General features: G+C 44.1%; 1 protein-coding gene across 2 annotated transcripts in view; it reads right to left on the bottom strand.

Moving 5' to 3' along the window:
- PRRX1 (paired related homeobox 1) overlaps positions 1 to 17,371 on the bottom strand; it is a 442,220-nt gene extending 424,849 nt beyond the window's left edge. For both annotated transcript variants that reach the window (XM_078658485.1, XM_078658491.1), the window contains exon 1: positions 17,005 to 17,371. In XM_078658485.1, coding sequence (XP_078514611.1) covers positions 17,005 to 17,251 — 247 coding nt within the window. In that variant the 5' untranslated portion in view covers positions 17,252 to 17,371. The remainder of the gene's footprint in view (positions 1 to 17,004) is intronic.
- Positions 17,372 to 18,790: the final 1,419 nt, after the last annotated feature.

Genomic DNA, 18,790 nt, shown 5'->3' with positions numbered 1-18,790 from the left:
GACAGAAATGCCTCTGTGTGGTTCAGTGGAGGTCCCTCAGGTGCTCTGTATAATGCGGCATAATAGTCACGGAATGCCACATTAATCTCCCCTTGGGCAGTAATTATGTCGCCATTATCTATAATAAATCTAGGTATGACCACAGATGGAGGATAAGCTCGTAGAATACGAGCCAATAATGCTCCCGCCTTGTCGGCCTCACTGTGGGCGCTCTGTGTGACTGCTGCATAATCTATTACTCTCAGGGATTCTAACAGTTCTGCATGACGGATTTGCAGACCGCAGAGGTCCTCTTTCTCCGCATCCGTGACTGCCTCTTTTTCCAGTGTGCCCATTGCCTCCTCCACCTCCACTAGTGATTTATGCAATTCCTGTCTTGCACCTACCGTCGTACCAATGGCCTTCCCCCGTATTACCACCTTAAAAGGGTCCCATTCTATCAACTTACTCGAGGCTGTATTACTGTTGTCTATAAAATAGTGTTCGATGGTATTAGAAAGGGTGCTATGAAAGACCTGATACTCTAAAAGTTGCGGCCAGAGGCGCCATGTGGGGATCGGCGTAGGTATCCTACCCCATGTGATTATAGATTACAATGGATTGTGGTCGGAAAAAGTCTTGGGAAGGTAAGTGGAGTCAAGCACCTGCATGGCTATCCTACCAGAACAAAGTAGTCTATCTATTCTTGTGTGGAGATCGTGTACTGTAGAGTAATAGGAGTACTCTCTATGAAGGGGATGTCGCATTCGCCTTACATCTTGTAAATCCCATCCCTCCATCCACTGTAGTAATACCTCCGCCTGTTTCAACACAGTAGTGCTCTGTAATGGTGGGTGCGATCTATCCAATGATGCATCTACCACTACGTTACAATCCCCTCCCAGTATCCGAGGGTAGGCCTCCCATCCCGCCAATGCCCCACTCAGTGTATTCCAATAGTGGTAAATCCCGTCCCTCCATCCACTGTAGTAATACCTCCGCCTGTTTCAACACAGTAGTGCCCTGTAACGGTGGGTGCGATCTATCCAATGATGCATCTAGCACTACGTTACAATCCCCTCCCAGTATCCATGGGTAGGCCTCCCATCCCGCCAATGCCCCACTCAGTGTATTCCAATAGTGGTCTTGCTCATAATTAGGGACATAAAAGGTACCCAGCACTACCAGTTGGCTGTCCAGGAGACCCTTAACAAGGACATATCTGCCCCGTTTATCAATCTGCTGCTCCTGCGCAACAAAAGGCACCCCTAGCATAATTAGAATATATAGTGGAGAATACTTGTCCCCTCCATTTTTTCCTGAGTTTCACAACTTCACTTTCTATCATGTGTGATTCCTGTAGGTAGACTATTTGGACTTTGCGGCGCTGTAGTTGGGCATGTATCCTGTGTCGTTTATGTATCGTGCCCATGCCTCTTATATTCCACGTTATAATTTTATTCTTCCCCGGTGTATGCATTTGTCCATTAAACATATCATGCAATAACATAACAGGACATATCTAATGATCTTTAGATCAACAATAGCGGACAATTCAAGACCGTACCTCATCCCACCCCCCGCAATACTTGGTCCAACCTGAAAAAAGTATCGGACCAAAACACCCAAAAACTGATCTGACTTACATATATTAATCTCCAATGAGCAAACAAATTGAGGTAACGCAAGGAAAAGAATAAGAAAAGTCACATAGCGCCTTCGCCATCTGGGCGGTTGTGCCTTTGCCTTGCACATGCTATTAGGTGGTCAACCTCTGCCATGTTGAGCTACTTCGGTACTAGAGCGCTAATGAGTGGTGCCTGATAGAAATAACTACAGTGCCTGAGAGGGGGGCCTAGCTTAGTCGCAGGGCAAAATAGCACATAAATTCCACAATGCTTGTGTGAGTCCGTCACCCAAACAGATGCGCGATCAGCTGCGGAGTTGCTGAGGGAAATAAAGCTACACTGCCCTCAGAGTCCGATTCGTGGGAGTCCTCCTCTTCCATAGAGGATTTGTGAACCGATCTTGGCGCATTCGTGAAGATCGCCGTGGCCAACACCGCCTGTTGTTTGATCTGCTGTATCTGCTGTGATGTGACCCGCACACGTTCGTTAGGTCTCCGCAATCTGCGGCCTCTGCGTCTAGTCGAGGAGGCCATAGCGGATTTCCGCCTCTCCTCCGCGAGCATATCCTTCTCCTCTGCATTGGTAAGTTCCATCACCTCCATCCAATCCTCGACATCTCCAGGACTCTCAAAAAAATATGATTTCTGTTCATGAATTATCTTGAGGCGTGCCTGGAACAACAACGCATACTGTAGATGCAAGTCTCGAAGCCGTCGCTTCACCGCCATGAAGGAGGCTCTCTGTTTTTGTACCAGCATCGTGTAATCCAGAAATAGCGAAACCTTCGTGTTTTCAAAATTGAGCAGCGCCGCCTGTCTGGCCTTTTGTAGCACGACATCTTGATCACGGTAGTTCAAATTTTTTACTATGAGGGGTCTCAGGGGAGCACCTGGTTTTGATCGTCCAGTTGGTATTCTATGTGCCCTTTCTATGCAGTATTGTGCAGAGACCTCCTCTGTGGTGACATTGTCCTTAAATCACTGTTCCATGTATCCCACTGCATCCGGTTCCTCGCTTTTCTCCGGCAGGCCAATTACTCGGATATTATTCCTTCGCGACCTTCCTTCCGCATCCTCCATTCTGTCCATCAATGTGGCCACTTGGGTTTGCAATTGCCTCACATCAGCCTCCGTTTGTTTTTGCTTGGGTAACAGTTCCACCAGTGTCGTTTGCTGCTCCATTACCGTCTCTGCCGTCTTTGCATGATCCACCCTAACCAAGTTCAATCCAGTGGACAGGGACCCTATTTGGAGCTCCAGCGCCTTCCTCGTCTCCTGCACCTCCCTTAAGATAAGGTCCAGTTTATCTTCCGTATTGGGCTCCCTAGTTGGGGGCACGTATCCGGAGCTCATCACCTCTTCCATACCCCCTTGATCTTCCTGCAATAGGTCCGCACCTTGTTGTTCCGGCGGCTTCGTCTTGGTGCGTCCCACTTTGCCCATAGTTCACAGAGGATGGATGCACTAGCGTATGCGCAGGACAGGGAGGGTCACACTAATAACCCGGTCCGACTCACCCGTGCAAGCCTCTCCTTAGCTGCTGCAATGGGGGACACGCGGTGTCGTCAACTCCGTAGTGAACCATCCAGGACCTGGCCATTAGTGGTAGTGGTTATACAGGGGCTCCCGGTCCCATCAGCCACCCAACCGCTCCTCCACGACCTCCAACAGGGCAGTTACCAATCTCAGCAGGGGCCAGTTCCTCGCGTGGCGTTGGTGTAGTGGCACCCCTCTCGTCACGCACCAGCTCTTGCAGTGAGGGTGAGGCCAATGATGCTTGTGGGAAAGTCGCCAACCATCTACACCCACCTTAGCATGTTCCAGGCAGTCGTCTGGGCCCAACACCAGAGCAAGGCGTCGCGAGGTGCGATTTCAACATTCCACTGTAGGCTGTGTGTTCGTATCGGCGCACGAACTCAGGGGGGGGGCTCCTCCATACAACCGCGCAGTTCCACTCCAGTTCCCCGGGTCTTTCGAAGTTATAGGATCCGCGATGTAGCCGGACAGCCGCCCGATCGATTGTGTCCAGGCGGGCAGTTCAGGAGTACACCCCGCGCAGTCTCTAAGTACACAGAGTGGCGTGCCGACCAATTACAAATGGCTGCCGCCACCTCAAGGAATGTCCGGTCAATCACGCCGCACCCATATGGTGGCAAGGCCCAGGCCGCCGTCCGCTCCCCCTCTAGTGCTCAGCAGGGCATCATATTTAAGTCTTCTCTCCCGGCGGAGCGCGCCTCTCTGGGGGCCACCTCCAGGGGAGAGTAGGCCTTACCGCATCCCCAGACTTTCCTGATCGCGTGCCCCGGTGCTCTGCCGCAGGGCCCTCCACCACAGCGGGTGTGCCTGTAATCGCGGGTCTGCCAATTCCGCCGTGGCGATCGTGGCGAAGTGCTCCTCTGGCCTTCGCTGCCTCCGCTGCCCCCCAACAGTTAATCTCAGGAGTTGCGGCCTTGGAACTCCGATGTAGATCTACGCCGGCCGTCGCAGTCGGAACAGGGCCGCACAGATCCCGGCTTTCCGCGGCAGCTCCTCCAAGTAGAAGAGGCTCCGAGTGTGCAGGCTCGACCGCTCTATCCGGCACCGCAGTCGCAGGTATGCGACTAATACAATTATGGCTTATAAACAACAGGATTTTGGAGGCTCGAGTCCGGAGCTCTCCTAACAGGCGTCCGCCATGCTCGGCCCCCCACACCACCTCTATATTGAACTCATTACACTTTACGAGTATGCACTCCACCTCTCTGTAGAAGTAATATCCTTTCCACAGATGCCCTCACTATGTCTGGGGGTTCGGTGAAGCAACATACCCATTGCAAGGAACGTTGATTCTTTAGTGACAGATTCAAATTCCAGTGGCTCCACCCAGACTTGATTTATTCTCTGGTCAATAAAATAAATGAATACTATTGTGATAGGCAACAATAAACATCCATTTTCTGCCTATTACGTCAAGATTTTTATGGAAGGGAATCAGGGCTCAATAAATATGCAATTTATGTTACATGGAACTCACTGTATTCAATATCAGCACCTTTAACTCTATATGGCAAATATCACATGTGCCTACTCTATGAGAAACTCATAAAATCTTACATGACATAAATTACATGACGCACCTCATCCCTTGTAAAAATCACTATATTTGCATCAATGCATTCTATGTCTATGTCGAACTCATCATACTTTATATAAAAAACTCCAACTACGTTTGGAACTAATAACACTGATGATTAATAACCACCTCTTTGTGATGCTAGGTGTGTTGCATATAAGCACACCTCATCTCTATATGAAACAAACCACACCTTAGGGCTTATTATGCAAGGCTTGTGATCGCTGGAGCAGCACTTGCTTTAACGGTCCGGTGGCACAAGCCTCTGAATCACGTCTATAAGGCCACATAAAGCCACTTTGCCTGCCTTTGTATGGCCTCGTAGATATGGAGTAAGACATAGCAGCACAAGTCGCTGTGTTGCCCTAGTCTGCGTCAGGAAGCATTTAATGGCATTGCAGTGAGTTTTCTCCCGCAGCACCCACTGATTTTGATGCTGCCTCAGATTTACTCAATCGCGTAAACCTAGGTCAGCACCACAACCTTACACCTCCCCAGAGCAGGCAAAACGAGGAGAAATATTTGTATTTCTCCTAACTTTTTCTCATTCCATGCAATCTGCAGCACACATAGAAAGAGACAAAAAACTCTCTGGATAGTTTTTTGGTGCAGGAAGGTGCCACTTTATGCGCAAACACAATCCTGCATGCTACGCACACTCTTGCAACATGGTGCAAGGGTGCCTGCATTGGCGCCAGGCCGTCAATGGTGCGCCACCACAGGGGGAAAGGACAGGAATGCCCCATTTTCATAACTACGGTCCATTCCTGTCCTTTCACATTGGTGTTGGGCAGTGCAGCACACATACAACGTGGGAAAAGCTTTCCCTTGTGTCTAGGCATAGAATTTCCTTCCGAATTTCCTTCCGGAACAAAACATATGCTAGACTCACACACACACCCTAGCGCTATGGTGCTTAGGTGTGTGCTTGGCGCACGGCAGCTGAAATCAGTGCCGGTGCAAAGGAAAGGGGAGCAGAGAGCCATATCTTTGAAAAGGTGGCGCTCTCCTGCTCCCTCCCTGTCGCGCAACCTATTGCAGCGTCGTGGAGGGCTGCTCTGCGTAAATTATTCATACATCTCCTCCTCTGTATCAATGTATTTATTTTACTAACTCTAGTTTTCTTTAAGTGCAAGCCAGGTAAAATAATTAATGTCAGATTGTGTTGGAGCTAAGCACACAGCCTATCAGTGCGCCCCAACGTCATGTGGAAATAGCCCCACTTTCTATCATCGCGCCCCACCTACCTTTCTGCAAATCTGAACAGACTTCTCACTTGTGGAGGCCATCATGATGTCGAACCAACTTCACTTTATACAAATTCACCCACCTCTATATGGTACCAATCCCACTTGATAATAACACTGTGTCCCACAATTTCATGGCGCTAACTTGATTTAATGTAAGTGCATTCAACACCTCTAGAACTCATCATATTTATTTCACAGTACCTCACATCATTGTGAAGCTAAAACACTTTATTTCAGAGCAGCTACCTGTGTGTGCTTTTAAGCATGCAGTTTATTGGTGCGCCTCACCATTACAGGAAAGTTCAGTACATGTACATAAAAATAAATGCGTATCCGTATATCGAGGTCGCTGACCCCCACATTCAACCCTGCGATTTTTATATGCAATATGTAATTTATAGCACTGCATTTGCATTTCCAACTTTTATAACGTCTTAAACAATTTGGATGGTTTTTTGTATCTTCAAACGGCCCGTGAAAATAATTTTTAAATGTTAATTATGGAAACAGATGAGCTATGTCACAAAAACACTGCAAACACCTCAGTGAACCACTGGGGTAAACGTGGCCTTTTACAATCTCGAAAGTAAGACGCTATGTATTATTTAAATGAACATCCGATACACGATGCCTCGGTGTTTACCCTCCAGTTTAACGCTGTTTCCAATAGTTCTGCAAAGGTCGTGGGGGCTTGGTAGTGGAGTGGAGTAATCCATCTTCCACTAATACGAGCTGAAGAAAGAAATATATTTATGTGCTGCTGTTGATTCTGTAAGCTAACTCCTTGACCTCCGCAAGGGAGGGGTGGTGGGTACTTCCTCAATCAAGAAGATCAAGAGGGAGGGTCTCTTAATTCTCTATTCAGAACATTAACGCTGGCTTAAGAGTCAATATATATATATATATATATATATATATATATATATATATATATATATATATATATATATATATATATATATATATATATGTATATATATATATGTATATATATATATATATATATATATATATGTATATGTATATATATATATATATATATATATATATATACATATATATATATATATATATATATATATATATATATATATATATATATTACCTACTGGCGGTCGCCAGTAGGTATATATAGTTAGGATTTTTTCCCTATGGGATTTTTGAAAATTCTATGTCTAATAACTTTGGCGTTTGTGGACGGAATTGGCTGAAATTTTCAGCAAAATGGAACATTTTGTTTCTGAGCAGCCACTGGAAATTTGGGGGGAGTTGGTCCAGGGGGGGCCGAGAAAAAAGGGGGGTCCCAAAACGTGTTTTTAACATTGAGTTTTCCATAGGGCGGTTAGCCTCATTTTTAGCCCGAACGGCTGAATGGATTTGCACGAAACTTGGCAAATTTGTAGGGACTGGTAGCCCGATGTGCCTTTTGTAGGTCTCAATGTATGTGCTCCAGTGGATTTTGAGAAATTAACGTTCAAAAAAAGATATATATCTAGATCCGCGCCTGGAGCGCTCCCGGATACGCGTACGGGAGAGCGCTCCAGGCGCGCCACGCGACTTGCGCACGGCAAGCTGATTGGTTCTCGGGTGTCTATAAACATTCGAAACAGTCCGCAGCGGCCGCCATCTTGTGTCTCGGTAGGATTGAGACACAAGAGGTGGCAAAAATCAAAGGGGGAAATGAGCAAGAGGGAGCAGGGTACACACCCCCTGACCCCCTAGGTTTCATGTGGGGGCCATAAAAGGCTCCCGCGGGTGAAAAAAATAAATAAAAAAAAAATCGATTTTCGCGGGGGTGAGCGCCCGGTACGCGCACCGGGGAGCGTACGGGGGAGCGTACCATGGAGATTAAAAATGACAGACTTTAAAAAAAATAAAGCTTCTTTTTAAAAATTGGAGGTAGTTCTGAAAAGAACTTTTTTTTTCATTTTGTTGTTTTATATATATTTTTTTTTTGTTTTTTTTGTTTTATATTTTTTTAGACTTTTTAAAACAATTTTATATTTTTTTTGTATTTTTTTCAAGGGAAAAACAAAAACAAGGATTGCAAAACTGCTCAACAGGAGCAAAAAAAATTGAAAATTTAGGGACTGGAAGAGCAGCGGTGTTGCTGTTTCTTTAGAGCAATCAGTTCAACACTCTGCTCCCCATAGCAGAGCAGTTCGTCACACTCTGCGCACAAAAATTTGATGCCCGCAAACACCGGCTGAATGTTAGGGATCATTCTTCCACGGGGTGGTCCCGAAGGTGTTGCTCCACCAGTGGAGGTGCTGCCGCCATCTGTTGGTACATTCCGTGCCAGCTCTCTGACACTCTCCCTGGCAAAGTTGTTAGGGTGTCTTCTTTTGACATGCCGGATCAAATTGGCATTGCCAAAACTATATTTTTTCAGAGGATTGCCTCTGGATAAACTACTCCCACATATTTTGCATGTTACTTTGGGAGCGTTCACTTTTTTCTGTCCTTCTGGGATGTCGTAAAATTTCCAAATGAAATGGGTTTTTTTCTTTTGCTGAGGAGGGTCCTCATCCAAAAATCCCTCTGAATCACTGCTGGATGACTCTCTTGCAGCCATTGCTGGAGATCAGAAAAGTAGGAGATAGAGTAGACACAACAGCTCTTGCTCTCTCCAAGTACAAAGCAATAGTGAGAGAAATGGGTGGGTTTCACACAATTTGGAAAAAAAAAAGTTCTGAACCAATGAAAAGTGTTATTTTAAAGTCACATGGTTTGACGCGCTTACGCTACGCGCCCGGGGCGCGTCCCGGGCGTGTATCGTAAGCGCATCGGGGCGCTTACGTTGCGCGATCGTATGCGCTTCCGGGTGCGCTTACGCGGTGCGTCATAAGACGCATCTCGCGGCTACGCGATACGTGTCTTATGACGCAAGGCGTGGCGGCTACGCGATACGTCACGATGTTGTTTTCGTTCTCGACAATAGCGCTTCCGGGACGCGCATTAGTACGCGCCTCGGGGCGCGCCGCCAGATTGCGCTTACCCGTGCGTTCACCTGTCCGCGCCCCGGGAGCGCACTAAAAATAATATTAAAAAAAAATAAAAAAATTATAAAATATAAAATTAGATTTAAAATGTATTATTTTTATAAAGATTTGCTATTAAAAAACCTATGAAATTCACTGAAAAAACCATAGGTTATAGACCATATATAGTTAGGAATTAGCATTTACAAAACCTTGAAAATTCACTGAAAAAACCATAGGTTATAGACCATATATAGTTAGGAATTAGCATTTAAAAAACCTTATTTTACTCACACAAAACCATTGAAATTCCATATATAGTTAGTTGCAGTAACTATATATCGCGCACCCGCAATCCACTGCTGATCATGTCACATATTACATCATTCATGACATGGTCAGTGACATCACTGATGACATCACTGATGACATCTCAAATGACATCACTGATGACATCACTGATGACATCTCAAATGACATCAGTGATGACATCATGACACACTAATACCAGTTACTACATACGCACTCACTGATTCCTACGTCTACACACACATTCACTCATTCACCCATACAATCACTCATAAATACAGTCACTCATTATTACAACACTATCATATGCACTCATACACCTAGTCAGTCCTGTGAAGAATCAATCACACTTCGATTTCCTCATCTATACAGTTAAACACAGAACACCATACTTTTCACACATAAACTAACACATACTTACTCTCTTATACAATCACTGATACAAGTACACATTGATATGCACAGTCACACACCTCCCAGCCAGCCACACACACACTCAGTCTTCCATACATCCACTCATTCTTCAATATGTAAAACATATTTAAACTTTACAAAAACACACAGACACTAGATGATGTCATCAGTGATGTCACTGACCATGTCATGAATGATGTAATATGTGACATGATCAGCAGTGGATTGCGGGTGCGCGATATATAGTTACTGCAACTAACTATATATGGAATTTCAATGGTTTTGTGTGAGTAAAATAAGGTTTTTTAAATGCTAATTCCTAACTATATATGGTCTATAACCTATGGTTTTTTCAGTGAATATATATATATATATATATATATTCAATTTCAATTCTTTATTACGGTTCATTCCAGACCATAAAAGTACATAAACACATCTCTAATTTACTCTCATTTAAAAACCTTTTGTAGTTAAAAACAATTAACAATCTAAAAACCTTTACATCGTTTGAGACAACCGTAAAGGTTGTTAAATACAGAAATATTCGCAGTTAAGATAGTGGTTAGCTCTCGTGCCTACCCCTGGTCCCCAATGCACTCCTAACGCAATTCAACGCTGCATAGCAATTTGCAGAGGAAGCAAGCTGTTGTAATAAACCCAAAGGGGTTACACGATGTCTGATATTCGCAGACCTTAATACAGGGAGTAAAAAGGTTATGCGAGGAGATTTAAGAATTGTGCAAAACAACGTAAAGTGTACAGTACTTTGCATGGACAAATCATCGCAGTGGCATCCGGGGAGGACCTGAAACAAGTGCCCTGTGTTGGAACAGAGCATGAAGAGTATATGACTCAGTCTAAATCTGGTCAGATGAAATCTGTGTTGAGAATTAAGGATTAAAACAAGACATTGCTCCAGACCTGGAGTTGTGATCAGTTTAGAGTGGGCGCCAACTATTTGCAGATTTTGTGCCTTCTTTTCAGGCACTCTAAATAAATGATCAATAAAAAGGGTTTTCATGTATGTATTCTTTGGACATGGCAGGGATGGATGAAGGATTAGTGTAAAAATCAATTAGACCTAGTTGTCAAAGGACTGTTTAATATATTTCAATCATGGGATCTCCCCCACTCTATACAGTGCTAAGCAGTCATTCTCAGTCTGTCTAGTCAAAGTTGCTTCCGGGCTACTCAAAATCTTGATCCACATTGGTAACAGGGCAAGCTGGGAGGCATCAGCTAAATAATTTAAGCCCAATTCTGCATGGCCTAAATAGGTGGATACAAAGTTCGGAACTAATAAGACACAGTTCACAAATCTATTTTCAATCTTCTGGAGTTGTTCAACATTTACACACCCGCATACACAGGCGCCATTAAGACCGCCCGGGATGCATTTACTTTTATATATTAGAGGCCACTCTTTTGTAGGCTTGTAGCCAAGAAGCGAAAAACTGCTCCAATCACTACTTGTAGCTGTTGCGATCTTATGTTAAGTAAATGTGGCCACGTTAGTCTACCATCAAAGGATATCCCCAGATAATTGAAAGAAGGAACTGTGTCAACTTTAACCCCTCCAATCACATTACACCTGGATTTTTTATGTTTAGGTCCAATGACCATCGTAACCGATCGTAAACCATTTATTAGCCCTTAGTTCTAAATCAAACTTTAGAAGGGTAAAAGACTCCAGGAGAAGTTGAATCCTATTTTTTGCAAGAAGTACTGCATCATCTGCGTATAAAAGAATAGGAACAGGTCAATTACTCTGTTCTAACACACAGCCGCAGCATTCATTTTTTATCTCATTTAAATGGATTCCATTTAAAAAAACAAAACAAATTACTAACTCCTTTGGGTGTGCTTTATCTTTGATTATAAATGCTACTTTTATTTTCATGCCTGAAAACACACCACCTCTGTCATGTGAAAGAGCAAGACACCAAGGATTTCTGTGAGAAGGGTGATGGTGAGACCATATATTACAAGCTAAAAAGTATCCCGTCTTACGAACATTATAAGGTTGTTGTAAGTCACTTTGGAGCTCCTTGACCTTATAAATGAGCTTGGCAAACAGCTTCACACCTCGATATGATCACAGAACTCCTCAGTGACTCATAGAAACCTAGTGATGTATAACTGGGCATACATTTTGCGTTATATTTTTATATATATATATATATATATATATATATATATATATATATATATATATATATATTTGTGTATATATATATATATATATTTATGCATTTATTTATTTGTCCATCTGTCCATCTTCTTCATTACGGTAAGCGCTGCCATGCGCCTGATCCGAGGGGGTGCCGTGCAAGTTATGGAGTAAGCATCCTCCGTCTACAATGTCACATTCCCGCCTTACTCCAAGAAGACAGCCGACACTCTTAGGGGCGCTTTTTTCCATTTTCCATCTCCTGTCTTGAAGCTGTGTTGAAGCTTTTCAGCTACTCACACAGCCTTGTTCTGTGCATTGAACAAGAGTAAGGAGTAATGAGTACATGTGATTTCCAGACACCTCCACTTTTCAGACTTCAACTTCTACAAAGCCCACACATATGGAAAACTAGATCCAGCAGTGAAGCCTTCTCCTACATTGCTCCTGAAACGTGGAATGATCTGCAGCTACACATAGGAGTCTCCTCCTCACTTCTGATATCCACAATAGGCTGAAAACCTGTTTTTTTTGTAGTATTCCCACAAGACCCTAGGTCTACCTAGACTCACACCTGCTCTGCGCCAGGATATCCTCACAAGTGATAGTGTGCTATAAAAGTCTGCATAACATAACTCCTGTACAGAGCTTCATGGCTAAGTAAGCAAATATGTACATGCACACGCACACACACACACGCCTGCAGCTATATGTTATGTTGCACCCATGCCCAAAACTCAATGACAATGCATATCTTCCTTAAATATAAAAGTCCATAACTGAAAATACATATTCGCACACAAATGTATAACTGGCCAAATAAAAAGTACTAAAGGTTCTAGATATTAGCGTTTTACTTGTGGGATAAAGTACCCTCTGCCATTCATGATATTGTTTTGGTTATTTAACATTTGTGAGCGCACAATCTGCCATTAGCTGGCCTGGGCGTGAAATTATAAATGTTTCACTGCAAACCATATTGCAAATCATAGCGGAGTACTGAAACCACGGAGAGAAAAAAGGCCAACTGAGACGTTTATTAGAAGGTAATGGAACGTCAACATGACTTACAATATGTTTTTAATGTAATGCAGATGGTAATAGGCATATTTATACTGACTTTTATGTAATGAGCTCTAACACAATGTTAAAAATATTTTGTCCATTCAAAGAACTGTTAGTTTTCAAACAATAACAGTCAACATGTTGAGAATGAAGGACACATAACGGGTAAGCATGGTATATAGATCTATTTTGGCTTCGAGGAGTTGTAGCGACATCATAATCCAAGAGGCCAAAGGCTGAATTGTTGAGAAATGTCATTAGAACTGCCAAATACTAATAAAGGAATACATTACATGTGTTTACAATTCTGTACGTTTTAAATTTCTGTATTTCTTATTTTGGAGCAGTTAGCTTGAAAAGTTTTTTTTTTTAGCAACAAGAGAAATGGTTCTTGAAAAAAGTAAGTGGAATTGTGCACCACATTCTTTCATTGTTAATAAAATAGTCACAAAAATAATTTCCTGAAGGATGTAGAATTTCAGAATAAAGGCAGTGGATTTGATCAAAAATGAAAATTCGGTTTGTAGGATCGAGAGGTTGTTCAAAGAGCAGCTGATTGTTAGAATGCTCGGGTTTCTCTACCATTTATGGATACAGTGTAATTAGACAACCCGTATTTCAAGAGAGTCATACAATATTGTCCATGTTTCTGAGACACCCATGAAATATGTTCCATATTTTACAAGTGCGATGAAATATTGGTTTTTATACCACCACGGTTTGTGCAATGAAAAACAACCAAACGTGTAAATGTACTGTTACATATAATTATGCAATTGTTTATACACATGTATATATATATATATAGAGAGTGAGACAGTTAAATAACAGCACAAAATGTAAGATACACTCTCCCAATTACAAATTCTATCCATAAGCTTGTATTATCGCATCAGGGTATTCTGCTTTTTTATTTCAAAGTATTTTATTGAAAAATAATTTTTATTCTGCTTTTTAACAGAAAATTGTTACCGATTGATTGCGTTATGTTTCTCTGACTTCTTATTATTAGCACACACTTTCAATGCACCTTGTAATTATCCATACTGTGCAAAAAGTAATGTAGTGGAAGTACGATGCGGCGCTTTGCAGATACAGGCTAAGATGGTACTACTACTCCGTGTAATTCATGTTTTTAAAGAGCACGTGAGTGCCTTATGTCTTTTCTAGATGTTGATAAAAATGATAAACTTTAGACAACGTGCCCAGAGAGATAACCTCGCCTCTGCGTCTGCGGTGATTTACGAGACAAGAATTTCGGCACACTAACTCAGACTTTCATCCAAGTTGTGAGGCTGATCAATTAAGAACTACTGAATTGGGTAACCACATCATCTGTTCAGTAACAGCATTTAAAAGTGTGGGGGGGGGAGAATAGAATATGATGTACCACAATTAAAATAAGATATCTGTATAATGATATAAATGTGCTGGAGAAAAAATAAATACTGATCTATTGAGTAAATTAGTATTTTTTTCCGGTTCATTTGCACTGAAGAGACACCTGCAAAATTGACCAGTCGTTGGGCTCGGGAATATGAACTAAAGTCCTCCAGATACCTGAGGAAAGCTCTCCTTTCTCTTTCCTATACAGCGCTCCGCCTCCACCGCCTCTCTTTGTACTCTGATTTACCCGAACATATTGTGTCTCATTTTTATTTCGGTCAACTAAAGGTAAATGTGTTTCTTTATTTTTCGGTGCTCTAATGCTCTGTTATGTTACTTTGCTGCTTCCCCAGCAGAGATACGGGACTGACACGCTATGGGCCTAGCACACTCTGTGAAAAACTCTGAACAGAAAAAATAAATTAGACATTAATTTGCTGGGCATGAATGGTTGTTGGTGCAAAAATGTTGCAGAAAGGAATCGTACAAAGAATGGAAATTGGCAGTTATTACTGCATTGGAATCAGTGATCTATCACAATCAGCAGTAGTATTTTCCATGTTTTCTCAGGTAAAGCTAGCTAGAATGCTAACCCTGGCCCTAATATTTGTAGTACTCATGCATTTATCTAATTCCAACCTACTTACACAATTATGATCACACTGACCCTATTTTAACCTAATTATAACTAACTATAACTTTAAGCAAAACGGTAACCCCAATCAAAACAGAAACCTAAACATAAATCCAACAGAAAGCACTAATGTCAAACCCACCCTGATTATAAAGTTAAATTTAGCTCCACCCATAATACCTAATTTAACCATAGTCTAATCACAGAGGGAATCGACACTCCAACCCTAATCTAACCTAACGTACAGTGTTAAACCAAACACTACATATTTTAACAGAAACTCATACATAACTTACTCTAACCTACCCACAGCTGTAATCCACACATTAACCATAAACGAACCTGAAACTAAACTAACAATAACATAACCTTAAATTAATCATAGCCAAACTTTGACCCTTGCCACAACCATTACATAACACTAACCTAGCCCAAAATCGAACATTAGAAACAACCCTGATCTTAACCTTACCCTTAGAACTAACCATAACCCAAGCCTCACTTAACTTACACCCACCATTATTCATTGCACTCACTTTAGGCTGAGTCTCAAGTTGTGTTTATGTGTGTGTGTTGCTCCCGAAACTTCAGGACTAAGTCACACATATGTGTGGAGTAAGGCCGGACAGCTTACAGAAACACTTAATGAGTTGCACCTTTGGCACTAATATAAACGTATCTAAATGTAACTTAATCCTAACCACAACCATAACATAACACTAACCTAAACAAAAACTAGCATCAATCCGAACACTATCCTCTCCTTCACCATTGTCACGCTGGTGCGTATTGTGCAAACAGATGTGACTAGGCCTTGGACCAGAATGTCTCAGCAGAACTTGTTCCCTGCCTTTGTCAGATCCACCATACAAAGTAGTTGTTAAATGGTCCTACAGGAGCAGAGAAAGCTCTGGAGTGTGGATGGGCCTATAACCCCAGGGCATCATAGGGCCTGCTACGGTATTGTTCCGACAGGGCCACTGCCCATGTCCCCTGAAGGCCGGGAGCGCAGTCCTTTTCATCAGCCACAGTGTGTTACAGTTTATACCTCGGTTTCCCTTTCCGACTAGAGTCCGAGTCAGCACTTGCAGCTCTGCTCCTGCGGCTGTGAATGGTATGGTACTGCATAAGGTGAGCAGGACACCTACAGTCAGATGCCATGCCTAGGCTCTGAGGATGCTGACGGCACTTCTGTCTGTTCAGCTTTTATCTTGACGAACTAGCAATATGAATTCCAAGCTTGAAATCAAGTGCCAATATAATGTTTTGACTGTGTGGGCAGAATGGACTATCGGCCTTAGTTATTGTCAGATCCATACTCGATGTTTCTATGTTCTCACGATCTCAGGCGTGAGTAACTTCAGCGTCACCAGCGTAGGCTCTGTGGTGTACATTCAGATACACATATTCTTCGAGTCCCACCTCCACTACGTGCTCTGTGTTCCGCTCACCTACTCTAATGTATTTGATATAAATACACGTATCTGTTGTGAACGGAGTCACCACGTGCTGGAACGGAGCGAGAATCCTCAACGGAGGAGCAGCGGCAGCAGCGCCCCCTGAGAGGTGTACACGAGCCCCTAGACCGGGCAGGTCTCTGGCAGGCTGTCATCAGGTTCGCAGGCCCCATGGCCCGCACAGAGATGTCGCTTTACCCACTGGACGTTAACTCGGTGCGCTCGCCCTACCCATTGTGGGGGTAAAGGATTCGATTAATCACATTTACCAGTGGCGTGGCCAGTGTGTTATGGGCCTAGTCCAGGAAGTATGGATGGATACCATATATATCACTTCAATACCCAATCGAGCGGGTTTCTCTCGTGTTTAGTTCAAGCTTCAGAGAAAGATTGTGTGTTTGTAGGAGACAGCGAGCCGTAAAACTGTAGGAGACAACACATTAGACACAGCCTTTCCCTTCTCTTCAAAGAAGAGTTTTCTTTAGCACTGTACCTGCGCCCCCCTCCACCCCCAGCTTTTTATGTAACCATAGAGCCCACACCCACTCTCTCACACCCAAACAATGTCGCTTTATCTCACTGGTTTTGAAGTTTCCCTTCTCTCCCCCTGCACTTACTGTCCTGCTGAGGGGTGTCGCTGCCACTGGTCAGCCCCGAGGACTCCAGGAGGCTCCGGCCCGCCTCCACTGACGCCTCGTCCGCCTGCACCCCCGCCAGCTCGCCGCTGTCCTCCAGGTCCAGCAGGTGACTGACCGAGAAGTTCTTCTTGGCCTGCAAGGTGTCCAGGCTCGCCGCCATGGGGTTCTCCAGGCGGTTGGAGAGTGGGGCCGGCCTGTCCGGAACTTGGGGGTAGCTGGAATTCATGGTCCAGCGCTCCAGCTTCGGGGATGGGGTGGAGCACACACCTGTGCGAGAAGACCAGCCTTGGCTTCTCTCAGGCCCGCCAAGCAGGGCGAAAGAACAAAAAATCCGTGCCAATAGTGAAATGCACTACTGCTGCCAATCGTGCAACTGTTTGTCGGGGACTGTCAGTGCCCACTGCTGTCCACAGCAAGCCACCGCCAAACCCACTGCTACGCACAGCTGCTCTGGGTCGAAATACAGATGCTTCTTGGAAGAGGAATACAACACAACCTCCGACTACAGCTGCACACGGCAGAGCCACTTCCCTGATATACCAGTCATCGGAGAATGGAATTGACACTAAATAATGCAGCTCCCCATTGTCGGAGGTGACTTCCAACTTGAGAATACCAGGGCCAACGCAAAGGAACCCAGCAGCACCCTGCTGTCTACTGCTGCTGAATGAAGCACACACCCGCCCTCGAAATAGCAGGCTCTGGGCGCAAATACAGAACTGTCAGCAGAAAAGCTAATCTGCCCGTCGGATGATGGGACTATGCGTCTCTGGGCTGGAGAATGACCTGGGCTGCAGCACACGGCTAGCTCCTGGAAACAACATCTGCCACGTGTAGCACTCAGCCGCTGTAGGCTAATGGATTAGTCTATTGCTTAATACAGTCGCCCAATGGTGAACACAACTCCCCACCGACGAGAGCTTCTGCCAACCGGAGAATAGGGCTCGCCGCTGCAGATCACAGCAGCCAGTTGAACACCATGACTGCTCACCGGAGACTAGATTTCCGCTGCTCAATCCAGGTGTCACTGGAAAGCACAGCTGTCCAAGAGCCCAGCTATCAGCCAATGAACCCAACTATTCACTTGGCGAAAAGCTTGCCGCGCAATGATCAAAGTTTCAGCGACATCAAAGAGTCGATAAAGTGAGTTTCTCTTTAAAAATATATTCCCAGGCAGGCAGCAGTGGGGCCGACAGAAAGAGCTTTCTCAAACTATCTTCCGTTGTTGGACTGCTCGTCCCCTCCTCCGTACGGCTTTTCGGGAGTGACTGAGGTTTCACAGAGCCTGATGTCTTACAGATGTACGGAAAAGCTGCATTCTCAGCTTACCCTTCCTGGGGAAAAAATCATTTTTACGGAGTTCAGCGGTTTTTTTCGGCACCCGTACGACTCCTTCTCCCTTTCCTTTCTCAGTTGGACGAAGTAGCTTTCTGGCACTTCAAAGACACAGCCTGGCATGTACGGGGAGGTGGGAGGGGGCGCAGAAAGAAATGAAATCTGCAGCCCCCTGGGAGACCGGGTAGCTTATTAAAGGGCTGTAATTACGAGGCAACGCGTTTGTACTGGGCCTGACGGTTCGCAGGCCCCTTTACCCACTCCACCCGCCTACAGCACTACGACTAGACACTGATTAAGAAACTATCGGCCAGCATTTGATTGAGCCCAGCTAGCTTTTCTTGAGTGGTCTAATTAGGCCTTCCTCACCTCTTTGCAATACCTCCAAATTCCACAAGATGCGTGGCAATGAGGTGATCTGGTGACTCAG

Source organism: Lissotriton helveticus, chromosome 1_1 (genome assembly GCF_964261635.1).
Source record: "Lissotriton helveticus chromosome 1_1, aLisHel1.1, whole genome shotgun sequence".
In the NCBI taxonomy this organism is placed as follows: Eukaryota; Metazoa; Chordata; class Amphibia; order Caudata; family Salamandridae; genus Lissotriton; species Lissotriton helveticus.
This window is presented reverse-complemented; position numbering and strand designations above follow the sequence as displayed.